This window comes from Fundulus heteroclitus, chromosome 20 (genome assembly GCF_011125445.2).
Source record: "Fundulus heteroclitus isolate FHET01 chromosome 20, MU-UCD_Fhet_4.1, whole genome shotgun sequence".
NCBI lineage: Eukaryota > Metazoa > Chordata > Actinopteri > Cyprinodontiformes > Fundulidae > Fundulus > Fundulus heteroclitus.
In genome coordinates, this window is record NC_046380.1 from 9,296,951 (window position 1) to 9,321,326 (window position 24,376).

General features: G+C 38.1%; 1 protein-coding gene across 8 annotated transcripts in view; it reads left to right on the forward strand.

Annotated features, from left to right (window-relative positions):
• Window positions 1-24,376, forward strand: part of nav1b (neuron navigator 1b) — a 94,569-nt gene that overhangs the window by 45,256 nt on the left and 24,937 nt on the right. For all 8 annotated transcript variants that reach the window (XM_036151306.1, XM_036151309.1, XM_036151311.1 and 5 more), the window contains one exon: window positions 23,317-23,467. In XM_036151306.1, coding sequence (XP_036007199.1) covers window positions 23,317-23,467 — 151 coding nt within the window. The remainder of the gene's footprint in view (window positions 1-23,316; window positions 23,468-24,376) is intronic.

Consider the following 24,376-nt stretch of genomic DNA (forward strand, 5'->3'; position numbering starts at 1 on the left):
AAATAGTCAGATCACTGGGACAAATTATTTTAGTTGCTTTGAAACTAAACTAAACCTTGATATGCCCATGGCTGGTACTGGTACGTTCTTGCCTGGGTTATTAAATGGTTTTCGTTTCGACTTTGCATTGCCACATTTTTCCCCTACCCTTTAAAGATTTTTCCAAAGTGACTATTTGCTGACATTCTTGTATTTTTGCTAAAGGATCATCAGGTTACAAAGTAAACGGCCCCTCACTTGGTGCAAAGACCATTGCAGCAAGTGCCAGATGCACCAAATAGTTTACGTCTCACAGATAAAAAGCTGTTTCTTTCAATGTGTTTGCATTTATTTTATTTATTTTTTTGCTTTTCTTCTCTGCACTCTGGACTGTCACCACAGCACTGCTCAGTCCTTGTCCTTTGTGTGCCTTCATCTAATTTCCTCCCTCAATTTGACAGAAGACGGTGAGACTCAGAGAGTGGCATAAAAAGAATCAAGGGCAGTCCTCTAGAGTAGAGAAGCAGCTTTATCTTTGTGGCACATGTGGAGGGATTTAAGCTCAGCCTCTGGAGCACTCCCGAGGCCCTGCATGCCAGGTCACATTCTTACTGTGTGTGGTAAGAAGAGGAAAAGAGGTGACACACATTTAAAGTTATTTGAAATCAGAGCAAGTAAAAAAAAAAAGGGAGAAAGAAAAATGGAACAATTAAAGTGGAGCAAGTTGGAATTTGGTTTGTAAAACTAGGATGAAGAAGGTGGATAAAAGGAAAATGACTAAGTAGAAGTCCAGATTATACAGAGGTTTATTTCCAGTATATTGTATTTTTTATAGTTAGATCCATGTCCATATAATCAGTGAGAATGCTATACAGCATTCTCACTTATTGTTTTCCTGTTTTTCTTTATTATTATTATTATTATTATTATTCCGTACGTTTTTGTGCGTCTAACTACTCCTGCATACTTCAACCGATTTCAACGATTTTCGTACCAAAACGTTCGGCTCGTTCTCGACATTACTGCTATGTCTCATGGTTATGGTAACTTTTATACTTTTTGAAGTATTTGTACTTTTTGTGCGTTTTTTGCTCCCATTGAAATGAATGCAAATTCCTTCAAATTTTTCAAATTCTTCAAATTCCTTCTAGTTCTTCTGATACAACTTATATCAATACTATTACTACAACAGATACTGCAACTACTACAACTACTACTACTACTACTACTACTGATACTACTACTACTACTACTACTACTTTTACTACTAATGATACTACTGCTGCTACTGCTACTACTACTGATGCTACTGCTGATACTACAACTACTACTGATACTACTACTATTGCTACTACTAATACAACTACTACTACTACTAGTACTACTGATACTACTACTACTACTACTACTACTATTGATACTACTACTACTGATACTACCAATGATACTACTGCTGCTACTGCTACTACAACAACTAATACTGCTACTACAACTATTACTACTACTAATACAACTACTACTACTACTAGTACTACTGATACTACTACTACTACTACAAATTCCTTCAAATTCTTCAAATTCCTTCAAATTCTTTAAAAACTGATACTACTACTACTACTACTACTACTACTACTGATACTACTCCTACTACTATTGATACTTCTAGTACTACTACTAATACTACTACTACTGATACTACTACTGCTACTACTACTACTGAAACTACTACTACTACTATTACTACTACTAATACAACTACTACTACTACTAGTACTACTGATACTACTACTACTACTACTACTACTAATGATACTACTGCTGCTACTGCTACTACTACTGATGCTACTGCTGATACTACAACTACTACTGCTACTACTACTATAACTACTACTAATATAACTACTACCACTACTAGTACTACTGATACTACTACTAATACTACTACTGCTGCTACTACTACTACTACTACATATTCCTTAAAATTCTTTAAAAACTGATACTACCACTACTACTGATACTACTACTATTACTACTACTACTACTACTACTGATACTACTAACTACTACTACTACTACTGATACAACTACTACTACTAATGATACTACTGCTGCTACTGCTACTACTACTACTACAACAACTACTACTGCTACTACTACTATTACTACTACTAATACAACTACTACTACTAGTACTACTGATACTACTACTACTACTACTACTACTACTACTACTACTACTACTACTACTGATACTACTAACTACTACTACTACTACTGATACAACTACTACTACTAATGATACTACTGCTGCTACTGCTACTACTACTACTACAACAACTACTACTGCTACTACTACTATTACTACTACTAATACAACTACTACTACTAGTACTACTGATACTACTACTACTAGTACTACTACTATAAAATTCCTTCAAATTCTTTAAAAACTGATACTACTACTACTAATACTACTACTAATACTAATACTACTACTATTACTACTACTAATACAACTACTACTAGTAGTAGTACTACTGATACTACTACTACTACTACTAGTACTACTACTACAAAATTCCTTCAAATTCTTTAAAAACTGATACTACCACTACTACTGATACTACTACTATTACTACTACTAATACAACAAATACTTTTACTAGTACTACTGATACTACTACTACTAGTACTACAACTACTACTACTATTACAAATTCCTTCAAATTCTCCAAATTCCTTCAAATTCTTTAAAAACTGATACTACTACTACTACTACTACTGATACTACTCCTACGACTACTGGTACTACTACTATTACTACTACTAATACAACAACTGCTACTACTAGTACTACTGATACTACTACTAATACAACAACTGCTACTACTAGTACTACTGATACTACTACTACTACTACTACTACAAATTCCTTCAAATTCTTCAAATTTCTTCAAATTCTTTAAAAACTGATACAACTACTACTACTACTGATACTACTACTACTGATACTACTACTACTACTACTTCTAATACTACTGATACTACTACTACTACTAATACTACTACTGATACTACTACTACTACTACTACAAATTACTTCAAATTCCTTCAAATTCTTTAAAAACTGATACAACTACTACTACTACTGATACCACTACTACTGACACAACTACTACTACTTCTACTACTACTGATACTACTACTACTACTACTACTACTGATACTACTACTACTACTATTACTACTACAACTGATACTACTACTACTACTACTACTACAAATTACTTCAAATTGTTCAATTTCTTCAAATTTTTCAAATTCTTCAATGTTTTTCAGCTTTTTTTCTCTTCTGCATGAGACTTCTGCATCTTCTCAAATCATTCTGCATATTAGCATTCTCACTCGCTGTTGCGTAGGAACAGCTTTTTCTAGTCTATAACATTTTTCTGTAACATATATCGGTCCAGTTGCATTCATGGGAAAGTTTGAATGTGCTCCCTTAGCTTTGCTTTTTAGACAAGCCAAGATAATATGCAAACATTTCTACAAACAATCTATTTTTTTTAAGATCAGCTCATCATCAGCATCATGGTCTGTGCCAAGCTACGAAAGTCTGATACGCCACCCCCACCGCACCATGACATACACACATGCACACACAAACAGATGACTTGCGACGTCATTTTTCCCATACTAAGTGCATTTAGGAGATTTTCTTTATGATCAAGGGCAGGGGTCACTAACCGTTTTGAAACTGAGAGCTAATTCATCGATACTGTGTCATACGAAGAGCTACCAGTACTAACCTTTGAACGGGTCGAGTCAGAGATCATCTTAACTTTATGTAAAATAAACAAATCTTTATGCTTTTTTTTTGTTTTTAGATGATGTAATTTTTAAATCTGTTTAAACGCAGGTGTGATTACAAAGTAAGCGTAACGGCATAAAATAAAATTTTAGATGCAAAACTCACTGGATGGTTGTGGCATTTTTAGAACAGGTTCGATGGCACCACATGCGGTTCTTGGGGGCCACCTGGTGCCTGCGGACACCGTGATGGTGACCCCTGATCTAGGGTGATTCAAATACTTAAACTTGGAAGTGGTTTAAAGCCTAAGTTCTAAGGCTTTTATCCTTTTTATCTTTTGCATACGATCAGTGGAAAGGGTACTTATTCCTGCAGCTGAATTACTGGTATGGTGGTGCTCTGTAACATGTATTAACTCTACCTCATAAATACCCCAAGAAGCTTTGGAGAAGATAAATAGCTAATCCAGTTTCTGAGGCGAACGCAGAAGCCCGTGCTTCCAGTCTTCTCCTGCAAAATGTGTGATCCATTTGCTTTCTTACTACATCCCCCCCTACACACACTTACAGTACAGCTCATTGAGAACCATTAGCTCCCTGCTTTTGAAAATAGACCGGGCTCTTGCATGGTAACCATGGGAACCAGCTGAAAATCGACTGTAAAGAGGAGGTGCAATTTCTGTTCCCTTTCAGTAAAAGCTCAGCTTTTTCTCATTTTCACACAGTTCTATAGTATTAGATTATACTTAACAAAGTAACTTTCACTTGATTTATTACAAATAACGTCTGGTCACAAAACTGTTAACATGACAATGATTGTACATATAGATCCAGTATGTTGTAATAAAACATAGACACGTTGTGCTCAGCACAATACGGATTGTGTAATAAGTATTGATTTAAGTCTGGGCAAGACTGGCTGTCTAAATATACAATAACTGTGCTGTATAACTGTAATCACAGCTTGTCTCTGACATTGGTGATCTGATACAACAACATAGTCTACTATACATTGCCTTAGCCTTGTCCTCAGTTTAGTCCGAAATGATTTCAATTATCCATACACAATAAGGAAGTGACAATGTGTCAGACGTGTATGTATAATCTGTTCTTCAACACTTAAACATTAGACAGGAATGCTTTTTCACAAACCAGAAATGTAGGTTCCTTAATACACTATAGATTGGTTTGTAAGACCAAGAAACCAGCTGAATGTTGTTCTCGACAGGGGTCTCTGTGTGGAGTTTGCACGTTCTCCCCGTGTCTGCGTAAGCTCCCCCCGGGCGCTCCAGTTTCTTCTACCACTAAAAGCTGGTCAGGTCGGCTAGTAGCAGTTTGCTCAGTCGCAGCAACTCAGGCTAACCCTCCATCTGATCTACGATCAGATATATGAATAATGACACATAAAGCACTTTATCCTCATGATCCACAGCATTTCAACAAGGGAAAACATCTGGTCCGCTCTTCCAAAAAGCACATCGATCCCCCTGGATCTGAGGTTCAACAATTAGTTGGAACCTCCTCTTTAACTATATGTTAGCTCAAAATTCCCAATTGAAAACATTTGGAGTATTTATTTGAAACCGTTATTAGTTGGATAACCGCAAACAGGCTTTAATCGGGGGCAACCGGACCTGCGATTTAAGGTTGCTGTTTGCTGTTGCGATGACCTGGATAACTGAGAATTTGCACAGGCAAGTAGGATAACCAGTTATTATGTGTCCGGTTTCATCCTGCATAGTGTAACTCATCCACTTCGTCAAGAATCACAAATATCCCCTGTAATTACATCCTGTAAACCACAATGGCAGACATTATCAATTACTCACAAATGCATCCATTGTGTTTTCTTAGTGGCTGATAAACCATCCTTTAATCATAACATTCAATATTATTGGTACGTGAAAGAATTCACTATATTGATTATTTATATTGCTAATACTACTCAGTTGTTGGTGTCATTCTTGTGTTATTGAGTCATTTATAGTTGATGTTCCAGAGGCGGTCAGCTCTGTGTGGTTCAGGTTAGAATTTAAATGTCAAACAGATGTTCTCGGCAGAAGTTTCTTTTTTTTCCCCTCCTAATGTTCTTTTGTTGACAGGAGAAATGCAAGCCTGGTGCTAAAAGCAGAAAATGTGCATTCATCTGGAGGTCCATTTGCATGACTCTGCCAAACGTACAGTATATGACAGATTTACATATTACTTTAGCAAAAACAAACTTTAAAACCTTAAATCTGCAGGGGAAAAAAATATGTTTGGTTTATTCCAAAGCTCTTTGACTAACTGGGAACAGAAACAGGAAGATTACTGGTTGCAATAAAGAATCACAGATAACTGTAATTACAAGTGAAGAGGTCAGTTGTTGCTTTTCTTCCACCGACATTTTTGTATATTTTTGTTCCCTGAAATCTGAAGCACTAGAAGAGGAAAGCAGAACTTAAAGTAAAACCCTTTAGCTGCCTGGTCATTTTTTTTTTTTATTTCTCAAAACAAATCATTACCTAAACCGCCTGCATTTTCAATGATTTACAAACTTTCCTTTACAGTTTAAACCATGGTCTGTACAAGCATATATCAGTTGCTATGTTTCATCTACAGACATGAGAAACCTACAATAAATAATGTTTCGACCACCGAGGAGCAGAAAACACCCTGATGCATTATTAGTTCATACTCCTGAAACACCCGACGCATTAGAACGCCATTGCAGGTTTACATGCACAACACACAAAATATATATTTGGATTTGCTCGGAGTCATATTTCTTTCAACATGGAAATCCTCCCGTCTGTCTGTATCTTAGTGCTGCAGGACAACTACAGATGTGTCCGTAGTTTCGGGCCAATCAGCAGATTGTTGGTCACTTTAAACTGCCTTAAATAAGTGCTGTTTTCCTTTAAATTGTTATGTCCTATGCACATCCAACATGTCTAAATGTTGCATATGATTTTGGCATCAAGACTAAATGGGAAACATTAAACAGATTTAAAATGAAGGTCTTGAAGGAGAAGCTTGCTTGAACTGTTGGATTGGATTGGTTTGTCTAAAGACAAATGGGTGGATTTCTCAGAAACATAGAACAGAAATCCTGTTCTGTAGGCAGTTAAGCAGGGAATTCAGCAATAATCTCTCTTTCTAATAGTTAATGCAGGGTCCTACAACCTTTGTACTCCAAAGAGTCGTTTTGTCTACAGTCCACTTGAATTAAACCCGTTCAAAGCCGCAAATGTCGCCTGGCCTTTTGAAAAAAGGCAAGTTATAATTTGTGATAAAGATCTACTGTAGAAAATATGTTGTCATCATTAAAGAAACACCCTTTTATGTCTGTTTTGAGGTTTAAAAAAAGATGATGGATGGGATGTTGATATTTATGGATAATGATTAGTCATCATAATGAAAAAATATTGATTTAAAATTAAATATTACTGGTTTGACTCACTTGTAGCATGATTCTATTGTGAAAATTAAAAGCAATTATTCCAAGAAAAAAAAAAAAATAAAACCTGCGTTTATTATCATTATTACATTTAAATACCATAATAAAAATCTAATTTGTAGCCAAAGTTATTAAGAGCCACTGTTGAACGTCCAAAGAGCCACTTGCAGCTCCAGAGCCACAGGTTGCAGACCCCTGAGTTAACGTATTCTGTAGGGCAAGTCACGGGGATCATCCAAGACAGGTCGTCAGTCTTTTACATCCATTTTCTTTCTCCAAAGCTACCGTCTCCGCTGTTCAATTTGAAATAAAATGAAGACATTTGGATATTTCAGTTTTCAGTCGCTTAGATTCCATCATGTAAAACAAGATGATCGTGGTGTGTTATGGACCTTTTGTCTCTGCCACAGCCCTGAGGCAGCGGTGCAGAGCAGAGGAAGAGGGCTGGTTCGGCAGCAGCATCACTACTGATCACAATCGTGCACCAGCACAGCTCGGGATGGGCTGCCATGGCAACCGTCCTCCACTGACCCAGTGATGGGCCGCCTTGTGTGTCAGCGTGGTAGCTGCTGAGCAAATGAATGTGTGGAGGACGCATGTGTGAGATTCAGCTGACGGTTTGTGTGAAAAAGGAAAAAAGGGGTGAAAAAAGAAAAAAGCAGCACTTTACGTTGTTGTTGTTAAACTATGCTGTGATGAGACAGATTAATTAGATCGTTTTATAATTAGTCGTTAGGGGACAACACAGTGTGCATATAGGTTGTTTCCGACAGATTATTTGTAAAATGGGATTCCCCAGATTAGCAATGACACTAATTGTGGGGGAAATATTTATTTTTTAGTTGGCTTAGATGAATTCAGAACATGCTGCTTTTTCTAATGCATAGATGAATGACACGCACACATTAATATTCTGAATGTATCTGATACCTTTTGGCATTACTTCTATGAACTGCAAAAAAAAAAAAAAAAAATGCAACATCAGCAAAGGCATTTCCACTGTAGTTAGTGCATCTCTTAAATGCTGAGCATGTGCCATGCATATTCAGGTCGGTTTTCCAAATGATGGAACACTAACAGCCTCGCTCATGGAAACCGTGTATGGACAAACGCGCCCAGAGTTTTCTGTAGTCATCCCATCCTGGATCAGTTTCCCCTCAGCAGTCTGTGTTCAATTTCCCGTTCCTGTCTGCGTTCTGGTCTTGCTCACCTCCCTGACTCTTAAAGCTCTCTTGTGTTTTTCTGACCCATTTTTTCCCTACCCGTGCAAAAGTTGCTGATCAGCCTTGCTGCTTTTGGTCCCTGGTAGTCAGTTGTGAGATTACAATTTCATGAGGTCACAGCTTCAGGTGGGTTTGGTAAACACTAAATCCTGAGTCCTTCTTGACTATGAGTGCATCGTTTAAAAATTATGCAAAAGTGCATTTTACATTTGTCTAACAGATAAAATTCTACAGTTTATATTATGGCATGACATTAGTTGAACTGTTGAACCAATAGAGCACACACTCTCCCACAGTTTTCTCCCACAGCTTTAAAACACATCTGGAGTCAATATGCAGCTCTCAACAAGGGTCATTTAAATAGTGACTTACAAAGACTCCCCCGAAACCAAATGTGCCTTCACGTTCACCAGCGTCCTCAGCGCTGTGAATAATAAACCATCACAGCTGCTCCCCAGGGAGTATGAATCATCCTGGATCATGTCTGCGTGTGGTCGTCTGGGTACGCAACACGGTGTTTGCCACTCAGCCCCAGGTGAAAAGAGTTTTATTTTATCTTATATGTTTAAATGTGTAAATCATATGGCATGTTTTTTTTTGTTTTTGTTTTTTGCTGAAATTGGTACAGACGTGTCAGATTATTTTTAGTGGTTTAACTGTTTAGTTGAATCATTATTTGCCTAATCTGCAAAAATTGTTATTAATCTGGTAAAAAACAAGCAGTTACTCAGCAAAAAAAACAAAACATTTTAAACAAACAGAAGTTAGAGCAATCCAGAACATTGATATTAAAAAGTATTTAACAAAACTGAGTCGTTGTCTGCAGATCGGGAGCGGCATTGGACTTTCTCTCTTTCTGATGGCTGAATCATTGCAGGCTTCATCCGAAGATTTCTCAGATTGATCTTGACTCCAGATTATTTTATTAGGCCAGTAGTCGACCAGCATGTCCATGTTTCTGGGCCCCTCAGCAGTACAGAGGATACAGTCTATGACACAGTCACTGATGCTGCACTGATCACACAACCTTTCCACTGGTCTGCAACGAGAGCTGCCTGATCCTATTTGTTTGGCCATGGTCAACCTTGTTACAGATCAAAATCATGCACTCAGAGGATCTGAGATATGCCTGTTTTTCATCTTTATTCCTTCGGAATCAAATATATTTACGGCCACATGAATTCCCTGCACAGGGGGGGCTATGCGCTGATGCTTTGCCTCTGAAGTCATTTCTTCAGAACTGAATGCAACAGACAAATGTCCACTCCTCACATGCATTAAGAGGTTCAAAAGCCATTCAGCTTCCTGAATGCCAAGTGGTGCTTCACTTTGATACACTGTGAAAGAGGAGGCACACGCCACATTTCCACTAGATGCCAGGGTGAGCTTGAATTATTTCTGCCCCCTGGTGGAAGCGTAGTATTATTACATGACATGAATACTGCAGAGATTCAAAATTTCTATGTTTGGATGCAGTGCATCTAGCAATTATAGATTTTTAAAATGTATTAAAAAGAAATTAAGCTCAGCGTGACTTTAGAACGATTAGGAACTGCACGGTATGGCGCAAAAGCGTCCTGCAGGATTAAAGGTCGCCAAACAACAACATTCACAAGGCGAAGCATTGACGTTCTTTGCCAGTTGAAGTATCTTGGACACGCAGCGCACATTCATTGACTTCTTTTCCAACCCGTCAACCTGTCTTTTATTCCGTCTGATATTGTTTTAATGTAACTTGACCAGCCGATCAAACATGTTGCAACCCCAGTTTACCACAAGAGAAGGAGACTGCAACAGTAAGAGATCAAAAGCGAGTCAAATTAAAGGCCATACTGGGAGAATACTTTTTTTTTTTTGTACCTCTGCCAAAGCCAAATGCTTTGATTTCTCTCTGCTTTTACCACGTGTAAATGTCCCAAGACCTCAAGTAGGCAGCTTTACAAAACACGCGAAACAAATGTAGAGAGGTTATTTTTTACACAGCTCATTTGCTTATCAGTGTAGTTCAGTTGTTGCTATAAAGTGCAAACATGGCTCGAAGGCTGTTTGGATGACAGCCTTTTTGCAGCAGTGTGGTCTGGCTGACATAAACAGGATATGTGGATCTTTTTTTTTTCTTGCTGTAAACAGTTTAGATCAGATATCATTCCTGACAAACAAATATGCATTTTTGGGCATTAAAGATTGAATGCCTTAAGTGATCAACAAGTATGTATACAAACAATTTATAATGTTTGTGAGCAAAGCGACAGGCAGGAAAACCTAGAGTGTTACAAACATCTTTATCTACAGGCCATTTTTGTTGCTTGTGGTTAATGCAGAGAAAAGTCAAAATTAAATCGCAATTATGGTTGAAATATATCACAATTTAGATTTGTGGCATAGTCGTACAGCCCTACTTACGAGCCTCAGCATTAAAGATAAACTAAGCAGAATTTTTGTAGCACATTTCTGGCCTCCCAATTTTCTAAAGCTTTGACCTCCCGATACAAACTTTTTTTTTTTTTTTTTTTTTTTTTTTAAAAAAAGCACAAAAGAATAAAACAGAGCAGCTTTATTTAGCCTTCCTGTTGTCTGATTTTAGTGTTGCTCTTTTTTGAGGTCTGCATTGAGAGAGTCTTTACCCCCTTTGAAGTCGCCCTTTATAACTTAAACCAAAATACACAGAACTTTTAACATTGGCATATTTTAATTAAAATAGGAATGTTAAGCTTTTCTATGTAATTTTATTCACTATGGCCATAGCGTTCACACAAAACACAAGAAAGATATTTTCAACTTAACTGATTTGATTTGCTGAGGCTGAAATGTAAGGTAGAGCTTGTACACCTAGCATGACACTGCAAAAAGAAAAAAAAGAAAATAATTTAGAGAAGAGCTGACCTTTTTCCCTTTTCATAACTTTTATAAATTTTTTTCTTTTTTTAAATGGGCTGTGTAAGCATAATTTCAAAGCGGGAACACGTTTTCTGGCTCTAAATACATTTTACATTAAAGGGGAACAGAGGAAAAATGGCAATTTTGATTATAAAGTTAGCATACCCTTACCCCAAAGAAACTGAACTTCAGGGGTGGCTAATTAAAAGATACTACACATACTGATGAACTGAATAAGCTACGAATCTGTGGGAAAACCACACTTCATTTAGCTTTCATTTAATTAAATTCTTAGGAATCCAATTAACTGAAGTATAGGTTTTCTTATATAATACATTTAACATAATTAGGTTTTTTTGGTGAATAAAAATTATAGGCTGGATATTTCCGATATTTTTTGGTGGCAATAAATGACACAACATTTTTTTTCCCAATCAATTCTTATCAGAGAAAGGAGGTTAATTTTAGAAAGCTAAAAAAACAGCCTTTATTGGGTCTTTTCTTCTATTATATAAGATCCTATCTACTACTTTGACTCATACACAATTGTTTTATTAAAAGAAAGAAGTTCATCATGAATCTTTATTGATTTTTAATTATTATTTTAGAAAATGGAGCAATGTGTGAAAATATGTTTAACTGTAATAACATGCTTACGTAAGCTTTGTTTTAAACTGAATAAATAATAATGTAATTATTTCCTTTCTGATACTTTTTATTTATGATGATTTGGCCACGTACAGCCCCCCTGTTGCCTCATTTTTATTATAAAAAACTCAGTGGATGAAGATATCTTGACTGATGACGTGGACAGCATACAGTCGTGTCTTGGCCCAAAGCTTTGAACTCCTGGAGTGTTTTACTGAGCTGAGATCACCAGAAACTGCGATGAATATGACTGTTCCACTACTAATGAGAGGGGAGGCTGGCTTTGCCAAGGCTGCTCATGCATCACCGGAGATCCTTGTGTCATTTGCGGCCTTGTGGTTTCCCTTGCAGGGATTTAGATTTTTACCTTGAACTGCACTTTTTTTTCCATTCTGCAATTAAGAAAATATCTTCATGTATGGTAGTTAATCATTCTTTGCAGAACACTGTTTACTAAACTGAATTTCAGGTATTATCTTTTAAAGTGTCATCAATTCAGATCATTATAATGTATTTTCTAGTGTTTGTTTAGAGAATAAGTTTTTTTTAAACAGTAGATATTAGTGTTTTTTTGTACTTTTGTCTTGAGGTTCTAAAACAGGTTAAAAAAAAATAAGTAAAGTTTAAGAAAACAAAAATAATGATGGGAATTAAAATGAATTCCTTATAAATTTTACTTTTTAACCAAGAAACAGCTCAACTAATTGACTAATCCCACTCCAAAAAGTCTAATATTGACTCACAATTGTAAAGTTGCTAAACTAATTAGAGAAAACAACAATAACTTGGCAAAAGTTGTTTGGGACAAGGCCACGTTTGACCTCTACAACAAATAAATAAATAAAAATTTAATAGAATAATTGCATTGATGTACTTCTTACTTAAAACTACAAATTCCTAGTTTCTGACTTCAAATGAACCACCTTTGTTTTCCCACACGAGTATTTGGGAAGCTATGAGACTTTCGAACGTGGTCAGGCATGCAGGTAATTGGATTAACCGTGGATTAACCAGGTTATCATGGTCTGAAACACTAGACTCGCTCATGTCAAGTGAGTACAAAAACAACATACTGTTGTATTACGCTCATCATCTGATTAGCCAGCATGAACTGCTGACCTCCAGAAGATAAGGCAGTGTGTATCCTAAATTTCACAATAAATACATACGACAAACCATAAAATATGAATAGCGTGAAGGATATATTAGCTAAACTGTAGTGAGCAATGGTTAGTTGAAAGTCCCAAAATCAAATTCTGTTTAGTGCCCCAGCAGTCTGGGGCGAGCTCTGAAAGGAAAGGCGTTGTAGCTCACATATAATAAACTAGCTGAACACACGTTACTGGAAACTGCTTGTTTTTGTCCTTTGGGTGTCACCTTGGGGTGTTTGACAAGAAAATCAGATTAAATCCATGTCCAATGATACAGAAATACATATATTAATTGGATTTTTTTTACCAACGTAATCCATCCAATCCCATATATAGATTACTGTAGATCTGCTAATAAACAGGCCTGTACTTTTTTTAAATTTAGATTCAGTTCAGCGGTGTAGCCAGAAATTGCTTTTCGGCCGGGCCTAATAAAAAAAATGGGTGGGCCAAATAATTATAGTTGAAAGTGAGTTTATTTTTAAGTTGCACGCTTGTAATTTCACGGAGAAGACACAGGCTGAGGGGAAGGAGAAAAGACCTTCTCTGGTCAAGTGAACATCCTTGAAATGAAAGCGGGGAAGAAAAACAAAATAAGGACCTATTACCTGTAAAATGATTTAGAGCAAAAAACATAAGTAGCTTCTGGATTATTTAAACTGTGGCAGCCTGTCAAAGTCATTATTTCATCGATCCAGATGCCCACAATATAGAAAACCATTTTTGTTGATGGATGGAAAACTTCTGCTATTTTCTTTTCTTTTATTAAACACAATATTACAGTCAACAGTTTAAAAAGGGGAAAATAGAAGTGAAGCATGCAGCGGTTGTTACGCTGCGTCTTTACGCATTATCCTGCTGCTGAGCTTTCCTCTGATCTGCTCCTGTCGATTGTTACATTTCATAACCTTTGTCGTCACCTTTCACAGCGACAGGTTTGTAATCTCAACCACAAACCTGAACAGACATCATGTCCACTGTATTTGAGTTTGAAGTTTTTCTCCGAGCAGATGTTTCATGTTTGTACTCCAAGCGGACTCAGTGAGACTCCTGCTTCTCCTTTAATCCACTAGCAAGATGTCTTAAACCTACAGGAAACATGCCACTATAGGAAATAACACATTTATTTATGTATCGTAACCCCAAAGTCTCTGGCGGCAAAGCTTCACTGCGTCTCACTTTTCTACACAGCCTAGATACCTGTAGAAAAACAATAGGCTATTTGGGAATTGATTGTCCTGTTTCAGCATAATTTATGTTCAATGATAGCAGGTTGAGGTGGTGAGCGGTGCGGATACAATTCTTTTTTTCAGTTCTGCGCTGTGTGCAAGGGATGAACATAGTGGGTAATGCGCTCTTTTTAAAGAGGAAGAGGAATGAGGGGTCTTGGGTTTTTTATTTTTTTTTATTTATTTATTAGTTTATTTGTCAGGGACAATGCAGCGCACATTATTACATTCATAATTGTAATAGGCAGAGCCATAACAAAATGTGTAAATGTGTTGCATGAAAGGTTTCTAGCCTATAGGCTAATTTGCAACCCCAGTCCCCAGTCAGGCCTTTATAAAATACATTTTCCTAAAACGTAGCTCACATTGCACAATCATATATAAAATACAGTATAAAAGACAACCATTAACATTTTACACAATCCTAACAACATTACACAAAACAACACCTCACATCCAACATAATCATAATGACTCAATGTTCACATCTTTGTGGTTTAAGCTCCCAATGTTACAAGACCCTAAAAATGCCCCTTAATATACACACGGACATTATCGTGTGATTAAATTAAGTACGTTCACCTGAATTAAAGCGCAAGGTGACGCAGCAGCCCCACAGCTCCCCTACCCCAGAGCTGCATCTGGTGCTCTTCTGTTTCTCTACGCCCCCTGATAGGAAAGTGCTGTTTTCCTCACATCATGACAATATGCATCACCACCTTCACATGCTGACAGTTTCTCAACAAATGTGAGTGTTTCCAGCATCTCATTGGGTGGGCCCTGATACAAAGTGGGTTGGCTTAGGCCCATCAAGGCCCACCCCAACCCCCCCACCCCCATAGCTACGGCCTTGGTTCAGTTTAAAATGCCAACTTGTCAAACGTTGTCTATGTAAGGAAGCCTAACAATTGCACGGAGTCATTGACGCTACAGCAAGCGTGATACTGAGCAAGCAAGTGGCGCCAGTGGACAGAAAATTGCATCACACCATTGCATTAAAACCATTTTAACGCAATCTTTCATGGTTTGGAAAAAAAGTGAACGTAAACGTAAGAAGTGACCCCCTTTTGAAAGAAATAAAGCACAAACAGGACCGAGGTGTCAGAGGCCATCTGCTGAGGCGGCCCGGGGTGCCTAATAACGGACTGATTTGATTCCCATCGCACTTTTCTGGAGAAATTCTCCCACACTGCCTCCCCTCACCATCCTCAACAACACGGTTGCTACTGGGAATCATGTCCGCTTCCTATGAACCTGCCTTTCTCCCGACTTGAGATGGTCCTCAACTTTTTCTAAGCTTTTACCTTCAGGCTGGTGCTACAAAGCTCTATTTGCAAAAAAGCAGCTGCCACAGAGACAGTTTCTCGCCACAGGCCGTCTCTCTGATGAACACAACGGGCACCTCACAGCCTGTCGGGGGCAACTACACTGCTGTGAAACAAAATTAATATAATTCACAACTTGTGGAGACATGGTGGCCTAATTGTTAGAGCGCAGGGTGCCTGGTTCAACTCCCACAGACTCCCATTCTGGTTGCCTGAGAAAGACCCTCAGCCCCAGAGTGCTCCCTGGGCGCCTTACAGCGGCAGCCCATTGCTCGCTGAGCGATGGGTTAAATGCAGAGTACTCGTTTTGTTGGAATGTGTGTTGCAGTGACAATAAAGATGGTGATTATTATAAACTTGCCTTTTTTCTTTTCTCTGCATAGGCAAGGTAAAGGCAAATTTATTTGTATAGCACATTTCATTACAAAGACAATGCAAAGTGCTTTACATGATTAAAATAAAGGAAAATAAAACAGAATAAAAGCAAGTTGGACTAAAATGTTGAAACAAAAATAAAACATGGAACAATAGAAACTAAAAGCAAATATTAAAAACAGTTGGACTAAAAAGTTGAACTAATGATGTTTCAGTCCTAAACAAATGTGTTTTTAATCTCGATTTTACTTTTACAGTAAAAAGTAAAAAAGAAAAACAGAAACAAACTAACTGCGATAGACTGGCGACCTATCCAGGGTGTATCACGCCTCTCGCCCATTGACAGCTGGAGATAGGCACCAGCAGCCCTCCCAACCCCAGCAGGGATAAAGCGTGTAGGAAAATGGATGGATGGACAGAAACAAACTAAAAAATACTATTTATATATGTGTAACACATATCTGTACACTTTAAGCAGTGTATGCAATGTCAAATTAATTTATTGTGCATAATCATGGCTAATAAAGATAATGATAATTCTTTTTTTTTCTTTTTTTTTTTTTTCTCCTCCCCTGATTTCTGATTGTGACTTTTAGACACTCTGGGAAGCCCGAGAACCTGCAGGGCACTGTTTTGGGAATAAATGGACATTCTGATACTAAGAGCATGGCTATCCGGGGCTTTATAAAAGACACATTTTAAATTAAAGGGAACCAATTAGCTTTACACTACAGCAATATTCACAGTCACATGCAACTGTTCTCACAAATGTGCATATTCATAAACGGGTACACAGATTGGTAGGCAACTTGGGGTAAAGTGCCTCACCCTCGACATAGGGCAGGAGGATGCTGGAATCAAACCCACAACTTTCAGATTTGAAGAAACTTTTTTCTCTGAGCTACAGTTAATTCGTAAAATCTGATAGATGTGCTTGCCAAATCATATTGATAAAAACATAATGGTGTTCTTAATGCTGCAGTCTCTCTCTCTCTCTCTCTCTCTCTCTCTCTCTCTCTCTCTCTCTCTCTCTCTCTCTCGTTTTTTTGTCATTGGGGATGGGTGTAGCCTGGCTCCTTTCTGCAGGCTGAATGGGTGGTGAGAATGGGTCTTTGCTCACGGAGGATGTGAATAGGAGTCGCTCGCGGATAAATAAAGGGAATTACTGTCGCTTTAATGTAAAAGCTAGAAAAGACACAAATGAGCGGTCGTGTTTTAAAAGTGCCTCCGCTGCGGTCAGCGACAGGAGCAGGGCGGACTTTACTTTTTGCAGCAAGGTAATCCCTGAATGCATGTTTTTTTTTTTTTTTTTCCTCCCCGGTACATTTAAACCCGCGGATTTGCTCCCCATTCTATTTTCTCTGTCTTTATTTGACTTCTTTTTTTTATTACACGTTGTCCGTTGTCTAGGACTGCTGGAATATAGGAACTGAAATGAAGCGAAATGCTTGCGTGTTGGGGATTTTAAAAGCGAAAAAAAATCTGTACAAGCAACAGTTTAATTTAAAACACCATTTGGGCTGCAGGATTAATGTTTGTGAAAAAAGATTTCATTCTGCGTGGAAACTCCAGCGCGGCGCTTTCTTAAGTGCCCTCTCTGTATGGAGTTCCAAAAGTACCACAAAAAAAAAAAAAAAAAAATCATTAGGAAGTGCTTACATTTAATTAAAATTAAAATCAATTATTTAGCTGATGTATGGGCAGAGGAATAAATATTGTTTTGTTACAAACAGTGTATTTAATGGTCGAGCACTGCTACATATCAATTTGTTTAAGCTGTCACCCTTATCCATCAGTAGGCATATTGCTCTCTCTATGCATTGGTGGGAACAGCCTTGCTAATCTAAAAATAACTTTTTGTTCATTGCGTTATCTTAAACTGTAATTTTAGAAACTGTTTACTGACCAGTTAGCGTCCACTTTATTGGGTTTTTGATACCTGTAGGTACGATAACAAAGATATTTCTCCCCTGTTTACATCACTGTCAGGGCTGTCACTACACGATAGACATCCACACATACTTCTCCACACAACAGTAGCAGCCATGGTTACATAAAAACCTTTGTTAAAGGAGCTATAAGTCAGATATTTACTGTAAAATCAACCTAAATCATTGTCGTCTGTCACCTGGGATGGAAGTAAGATTCCCTATACAATCGGTCCTCTTCATCAACAATGTCTTAGTCATGTTTTTCTCCTTTCAAACCTAGAGGTACGGTCTGGAAACACTTCGGTTCAGAGTGTAGCCCGTGTTTACCTCCTGGTTGCTGAGCCAATCATATGAGAGTTCTCAGGGTTCTCAAAACGGAGTGCAGCATTTGGTATTTTATTTTGGCAAAAGAGCAGCAGCCTGCTAACATGGAATCCAGTTAGAGAAACGGACAAGACATAGAACAAAATACAACATCATATACCTGTCCTGTGGGGAAAAAAAAAAATTCTGTGGAGTTTTACAGCTGCAGGACCATTGGGTAAATGGTGGGTCTCCATGAAAGGCATTGTGTATGTGTTGATCTGATTTTAACAACTAGGTGTCATTATTCCTTATAGCTCCTTTAACTGGTGCTGTTTTCTTCCTACCCATTGTCTTCTTCATATCTAATGATCTTATTAATGTCGGCTCCCATTGTGAAGAAACAAAGGCGCTGCTATTCGCAGGTTTTTAATTTTTCTATATGTTTTCTGTAAACAGTGCACCACTGTGTCACACCAACCCTTTATTTAATTGTGTGACCGAGCTTTCTTGGTGCGATGCCAGGACCACATGAGGTGGAAGGAGACTGCAGTCAGAGCTGGACTTTTGGATTGCCGCATGTAGGATGAGAAAACATGTTTTCACACAGCAGTGACGAAACAGATGTTTATTTATGCGTTTCAATTGAAAAATAGTGCCCGTTAAATATAGCTGTATTGATGTTATTGACGTTGCATCAACAAGTAACCCACGATTTATTGCATGATTGTTAGAGTCTGATGAGAGAGGGGAAAAGGGATGTCCGGAAAATGCTCAGCACTGTTTTCCATGCTTCCAGCAATGTCGCCACGTCCTCTTATTATAAGCAACTTTGGGCTTGATCATTTATACTGTTTATAAGGTCGAGGTAATAGAGCTGGTTGCTTGTTTCTCTTGTAAGAACTGACAACACTGGCTGCCCAAACTTGCACATTTTTTCCCTAAAAATGCAGCTGCCTGGACACAGAATGATAGATTATTCTTTTCAAATGTTTTTCCCTGTCGTGTAAAAGTTAAGTCATTTATCCTGAAATAAAACAGCTATTCTCTCAAACATGCAGCACTGCACATGTTCATCATGCACATGTATGCAGCATATTTTGTCTGAAGATGAGTGACAGCCATTGGTTGTCTGTTAGCGGCTAGCGTTAGCTACTTCCAATTTCCTTACATATCATCGGTTTCACTGTAGTAAAGCTAATATTTTTGTTTGTGGGATATGACTTTGTTAGGCTCATTTATTAGTTAGCTATGCCCACCACTGGCAATAATATATCATATTTGTTAGAAAGCAGAAGATGAAGAGAGATTTCACTTTTTCAGCCTCATAGTGCATCCAAGAAGGAATTCTAAACAACAGAATACATTTTTGAGAGGAGAATTCACATTTTTTTGGAAGGCCCAGCCATATCTAGATATACATTTGACAGCTTGTGAGGGTCACCTGTGGACAGGACATTTGGGGAATATTTGCAGAGCAGCATGGGTAAATATTGGCAAGATGAGGGATGTTAATAGACCCATATTAAAGAAAACGAAACACTGAAATTGAATCGAAGGCGCTTCGACAAAATATACATTCATCACACCAATTAAACTGGGTTATTGGACCTTTTTTTAAAACATTTTTCGTCTAACATATTTTTTTTTGTTGAACAGCACAAAATAAATGACACATTGTATGTGGAAAAAGCCTTAAGATGATTTATGACTTTTTTTCTTACAAAACCCTCCATTTTACTGGAGATGCGTAGCGTTTTAAGAGCCCCCCGAGATAATATTGTTTTACAATAATATTGTTTTACAATTAATGATAGTGTTTCCTTAGTAATAACCCTGTTTTGCTTACATTAGCAATGCTTGTCAACACTTTCTTTGCATAAAGGCAACCGGGAAGATGCTTTTATATACTAACAAGCCTGAAAATTTATGGAAATGTTCTCACCTTCCTACATTCTCAAACCCCACAGACTTCTTAAACACTCTTAGTGAATTACATCTTAGACTAACATATTAGAAGAACCCTGGAGGGGTGCCATAGAAAGCAAAAAAAAAGTTAATTGCCACATGAAGCATGCGCTTCGTTGTTGTACTCCCACGCTCTCCCTGTCTGGGTTTTACCTCACAGAGCAGACAACTTGGCTTGTAATATCAACAACCCACAGACCTTCCTCTATGACTTTGACATCTCTCTGGGGTTATTCACGGCCCCTCTGTGTCGCCCCTCACAGAGGAGTTATTGTCTGAGAATACCACAAAAATTTGCACTGAGTGGGAATCGTTAAACTAATCTAGGGGTTGATGGTGTTGGAAACCTTTTTTTTTTTTCTTCAATTTAAATCAAACCTTTGTCCTCGTGTTTTTGAACGCAGACTTTGATGTTATGCACCCATAGCCACAAATCAGTTAGTAAACCATTACTTATATAAATGGCCCAAATCAGCACCTTAAAGCAGTGTAATTCACGGCTCCGTCTCTGTTTTACAACTTCAACCATGCCACTCATTTCCTGCCATGTGATTATATCCCATTCTGAACGTGCACAAGCCATTTTTGTCTGCCCGTGTTTTTCTGTGCAATCCCATGTTCCATGGCTTCGCTAATTGCAGACTTCAGACCCACAAAGAGCATTTTCAGCTCAGGGGAGAAACCAAAGAAGAGGAAAAGAACTGATTCAACTCAAGCAATGACTCAGCTTTAAATGATGATATTAATTTACCTTCTCCACTGTGCCACGTTTGTGTGCCAATACAAATTTTATTACAAACTGTGGTCGCCAATAATAATGATGGAGATCATAATTATACAGGATCTGAGCAGGACTTCCTTCGATGCTCTCAGGAGATACAATTTTGCTTTATTGGAGTACATTTGTATTCAAGCTGTGTCCAAAGCTGTAAACTAGATTTGAGTTAGACTTAAACGGTTTCATCCTCTGGGGATGTCTTAGGTTGACTGAAGGTTTGCACATGAACTCAGCATGATGACTTGCTTTTCAATGCAGGGCTGGACGATATAGGAAAAAAAAAGCATATAGATAAAATAGAAATAATATTGAGCGATATCGATAACCATCAAGAAATTAAAATTTTAAGTGCAGCCCTGGCCATTTTATGCTGTTGCCTAGCGACCTATTTTTAGATACAGAACACACAAACACTGAATTCAAACTCAACCCTTTATTCAAGCAACTTTTTACCAAAACTGCAAGTTTAAAAAAAAAAAAAAAGCTCTCTGAACTCTTTGAAGGGGGCGGGTCTCGTTGACAGAGCGTTCCTGGGTCTGCGTCGTGATTGGTTGGGAGGATGTAATGGCTGTAATATTAACCTACATGACTAGAATGCATAAGGAAGGAAAACTGTTACTCTATTAAACTTTTTATTGACCCCTTTTTCTATCATCGATATAAATCTATCGATCGATATATATATTGTTATTGAATTATTCTCCAGCCCTATTTCAATGTATTCAACAGGCAACAATTGAAAAACCCTGATGAGTTAAAGCGGATGTTAAAAGCCTGCTCAGACTGCACAAGTTGGAACGTTTTCAGGCTTCAGCCTCTTACCTGGAGTTACTGTCGAGAAACTGTGACACGACATGTCGGTTTTGGTGATGACATGTGTGCAGACCAAGATCTTTCATACATACAGCAGCAACAAATCGTGGTTGACTTCACATCTGTTGAAGCTGGCTGAAGCCTCACAGCGGTGGGGACCGGACCCCGTATTAGCAGGCCATAAAGCAACTGAGCAAGGGTATCAGGACAGCTCAGAGACGCTACAGTGGGAAGCTGAAAAGCAGCTTCTCAGCTAATGACCCATTTGTCCCACATGCAGGACAACCGCTCAAGGAAACAGTTTTTTAAAAGTTTAGTATTGAAACAACGATTGGTCTCTGTATGGTGTCAATTAGTTCCTGAATGTTATTACTAAAGGCAAAGTTTGGATAAGAGGTTGATCTTAAGTATCAGTATGGAGGAGGTGGCTCAAAGGGACAGTCTGCTTTGGAGTTAAGGTGAGCATCCAGGACTTTTAGAGGTCAAGGGTCAGGAAAAGTGCTGCTAACATCTCTGCAGGCACCACAAATCCTGCGCATAGCTGTTTTGGCTTTTAACTTTTAGATTGGCACAACCGAGCACTATTTGCCAAAACCAGTCGCCACAGAGAGAGTTTCTTCCCCCAGACTGTCTCTCCGATGAACACGATGACCGTCTTACAGCCGGAGAAGTCAGCTTCTTTTTGCTGCAAAGGAAAATTAGCAGATTGCTCTACAAAAACCTGCCTGTCTTTCTCTTTTTCTTGTCCTTATAAGGAAAATATAATTGGCTGTACATACACATACGTGCATGTTTTAACTGGTTCTTCTATCCTTTATTTTGTTCCCTCTAAAGTTAATACATTTTTGTCTGTATGCTGTAAGCACATGCTGTAAATCGCTCACAGTCCTGGCCAACAAAGCTAATTGAGACATGAAGGAAACGCTCAGGAGGCATTACAAAGCTATTCACTCCTCTTTTACTTGTCTTGCCACTGCAAAACATGGTAGACCACACATGATGTCCTTTTGATGTCAGACTGTTTTAGCTGATTTATGACCTTATTCCAACAAATTAAACTCTGCAATGCAGTTTGACATAATCAAGGGTTTTTCTTTCTCAAACTAAACTTGTGATGTTAATCATTGATTTTTCATTTTTGTTTTAAGTTTTTTAAGTATTTCCCACTATCAATAATTTTTATTTCAGCTCGCATTTATACCATGAAACTGGAACTTCACATATAGCGTGTTTGTGCGTGAAAAAAGTCAGATTTTTATAGAATTTAAAAAAAATTATGTTGTGATATTGGTGCATTGCATTAGGTGGCTTAAAGCTCTGGCCTTGTTTAAGTAGTGGTTTCTTTGACTCTAGAGCCTATCTAAAGCCTACAGATAGACATGTCCGTACTGTACAGACATCCGTTTTTCATTATTTTTTTTTTACTTACGTTTTACTTTTCTTAGTGATTATCTTGTTTTGTTTCAGCTGGGATGAAAGTAGCTCCATCAGCAGCGGACTCAGTGATGGTGACGGTGATGGTTCAGAGAATCTCAGCTCAGAGGAATTTAATGCCAGCTCATCTCTGAACTCCCTGCCCAGCACACCTTTGGGATCGAGACGGAGCTCTTCTGTTATGGTGAGCTGTGAAAACGCCACTCCACACCAGTGTGAATGAATGAATGTCCCTTCCAATAATATAAGGTCTGCTGGTCTTTATTACCCCTTGGATGTGAAACCTGTCTGTGACTAGTGATGTGCATAAAGAGTTTGTTAGCAGGGCCTTGAAGGAGCGTTGCACAAGTTTAACTTTTTTTTTTCCTCTCCCATACATGCTCTTACAATTGCCCGACGTGTAAATTGAGTTTTCCTCTATTTACCACAGTCGCCTCTATAGGCTCCATTAGTCAGTTCATGAGGGAGTGATTCAGGACAAATTCTCTGGGTGTGACGCGCTGCATTCTCTTGTTCATCTGGCTGCTTGGCTGAGTCTCTGTCGACCATTTATGCAATTAGCGAGAGAACACGGCTAACTTCAATATTTATAACATTCTAACCTCAGAAGACATCACGCGTCTAAACAAACGACCTGTGCAGTCGCAGCGGCAGATGCTTTTCCTCTTCTCCCATGGACCTGCACAACACTGGTGTCATTACAACTTGTCGCCAGAGGGGGCAGACCTGTGTAAAAACTCTGGAACTTGCACAATGCACCTTTAAATCTTGGTGTGAAACGGATAGACTGTGTGACGTTTTGTGTGACGTTAATTGTTTGGAAGCAAATTATGATCCCAGTTGCATTTGAGACATTTTGAAATGGTTTAAGGGAAATCATGCAGGATATAAACAATGCATCATCTCTTTGAGGAATCACAAAAAGATATGATGCAAAAAAGTCTTCATAACAAGCCTGCCTCAAGCCAAAAGAACACATTTTTTTCCTTTGAGATATGTATGGGATAGGGATGGAAAATGTGCTCATTTATTACTCACGATTCTTGGCCTATTTACTAATTATTTTAATCCTTCCTGCTGTCAATTGCGTTTT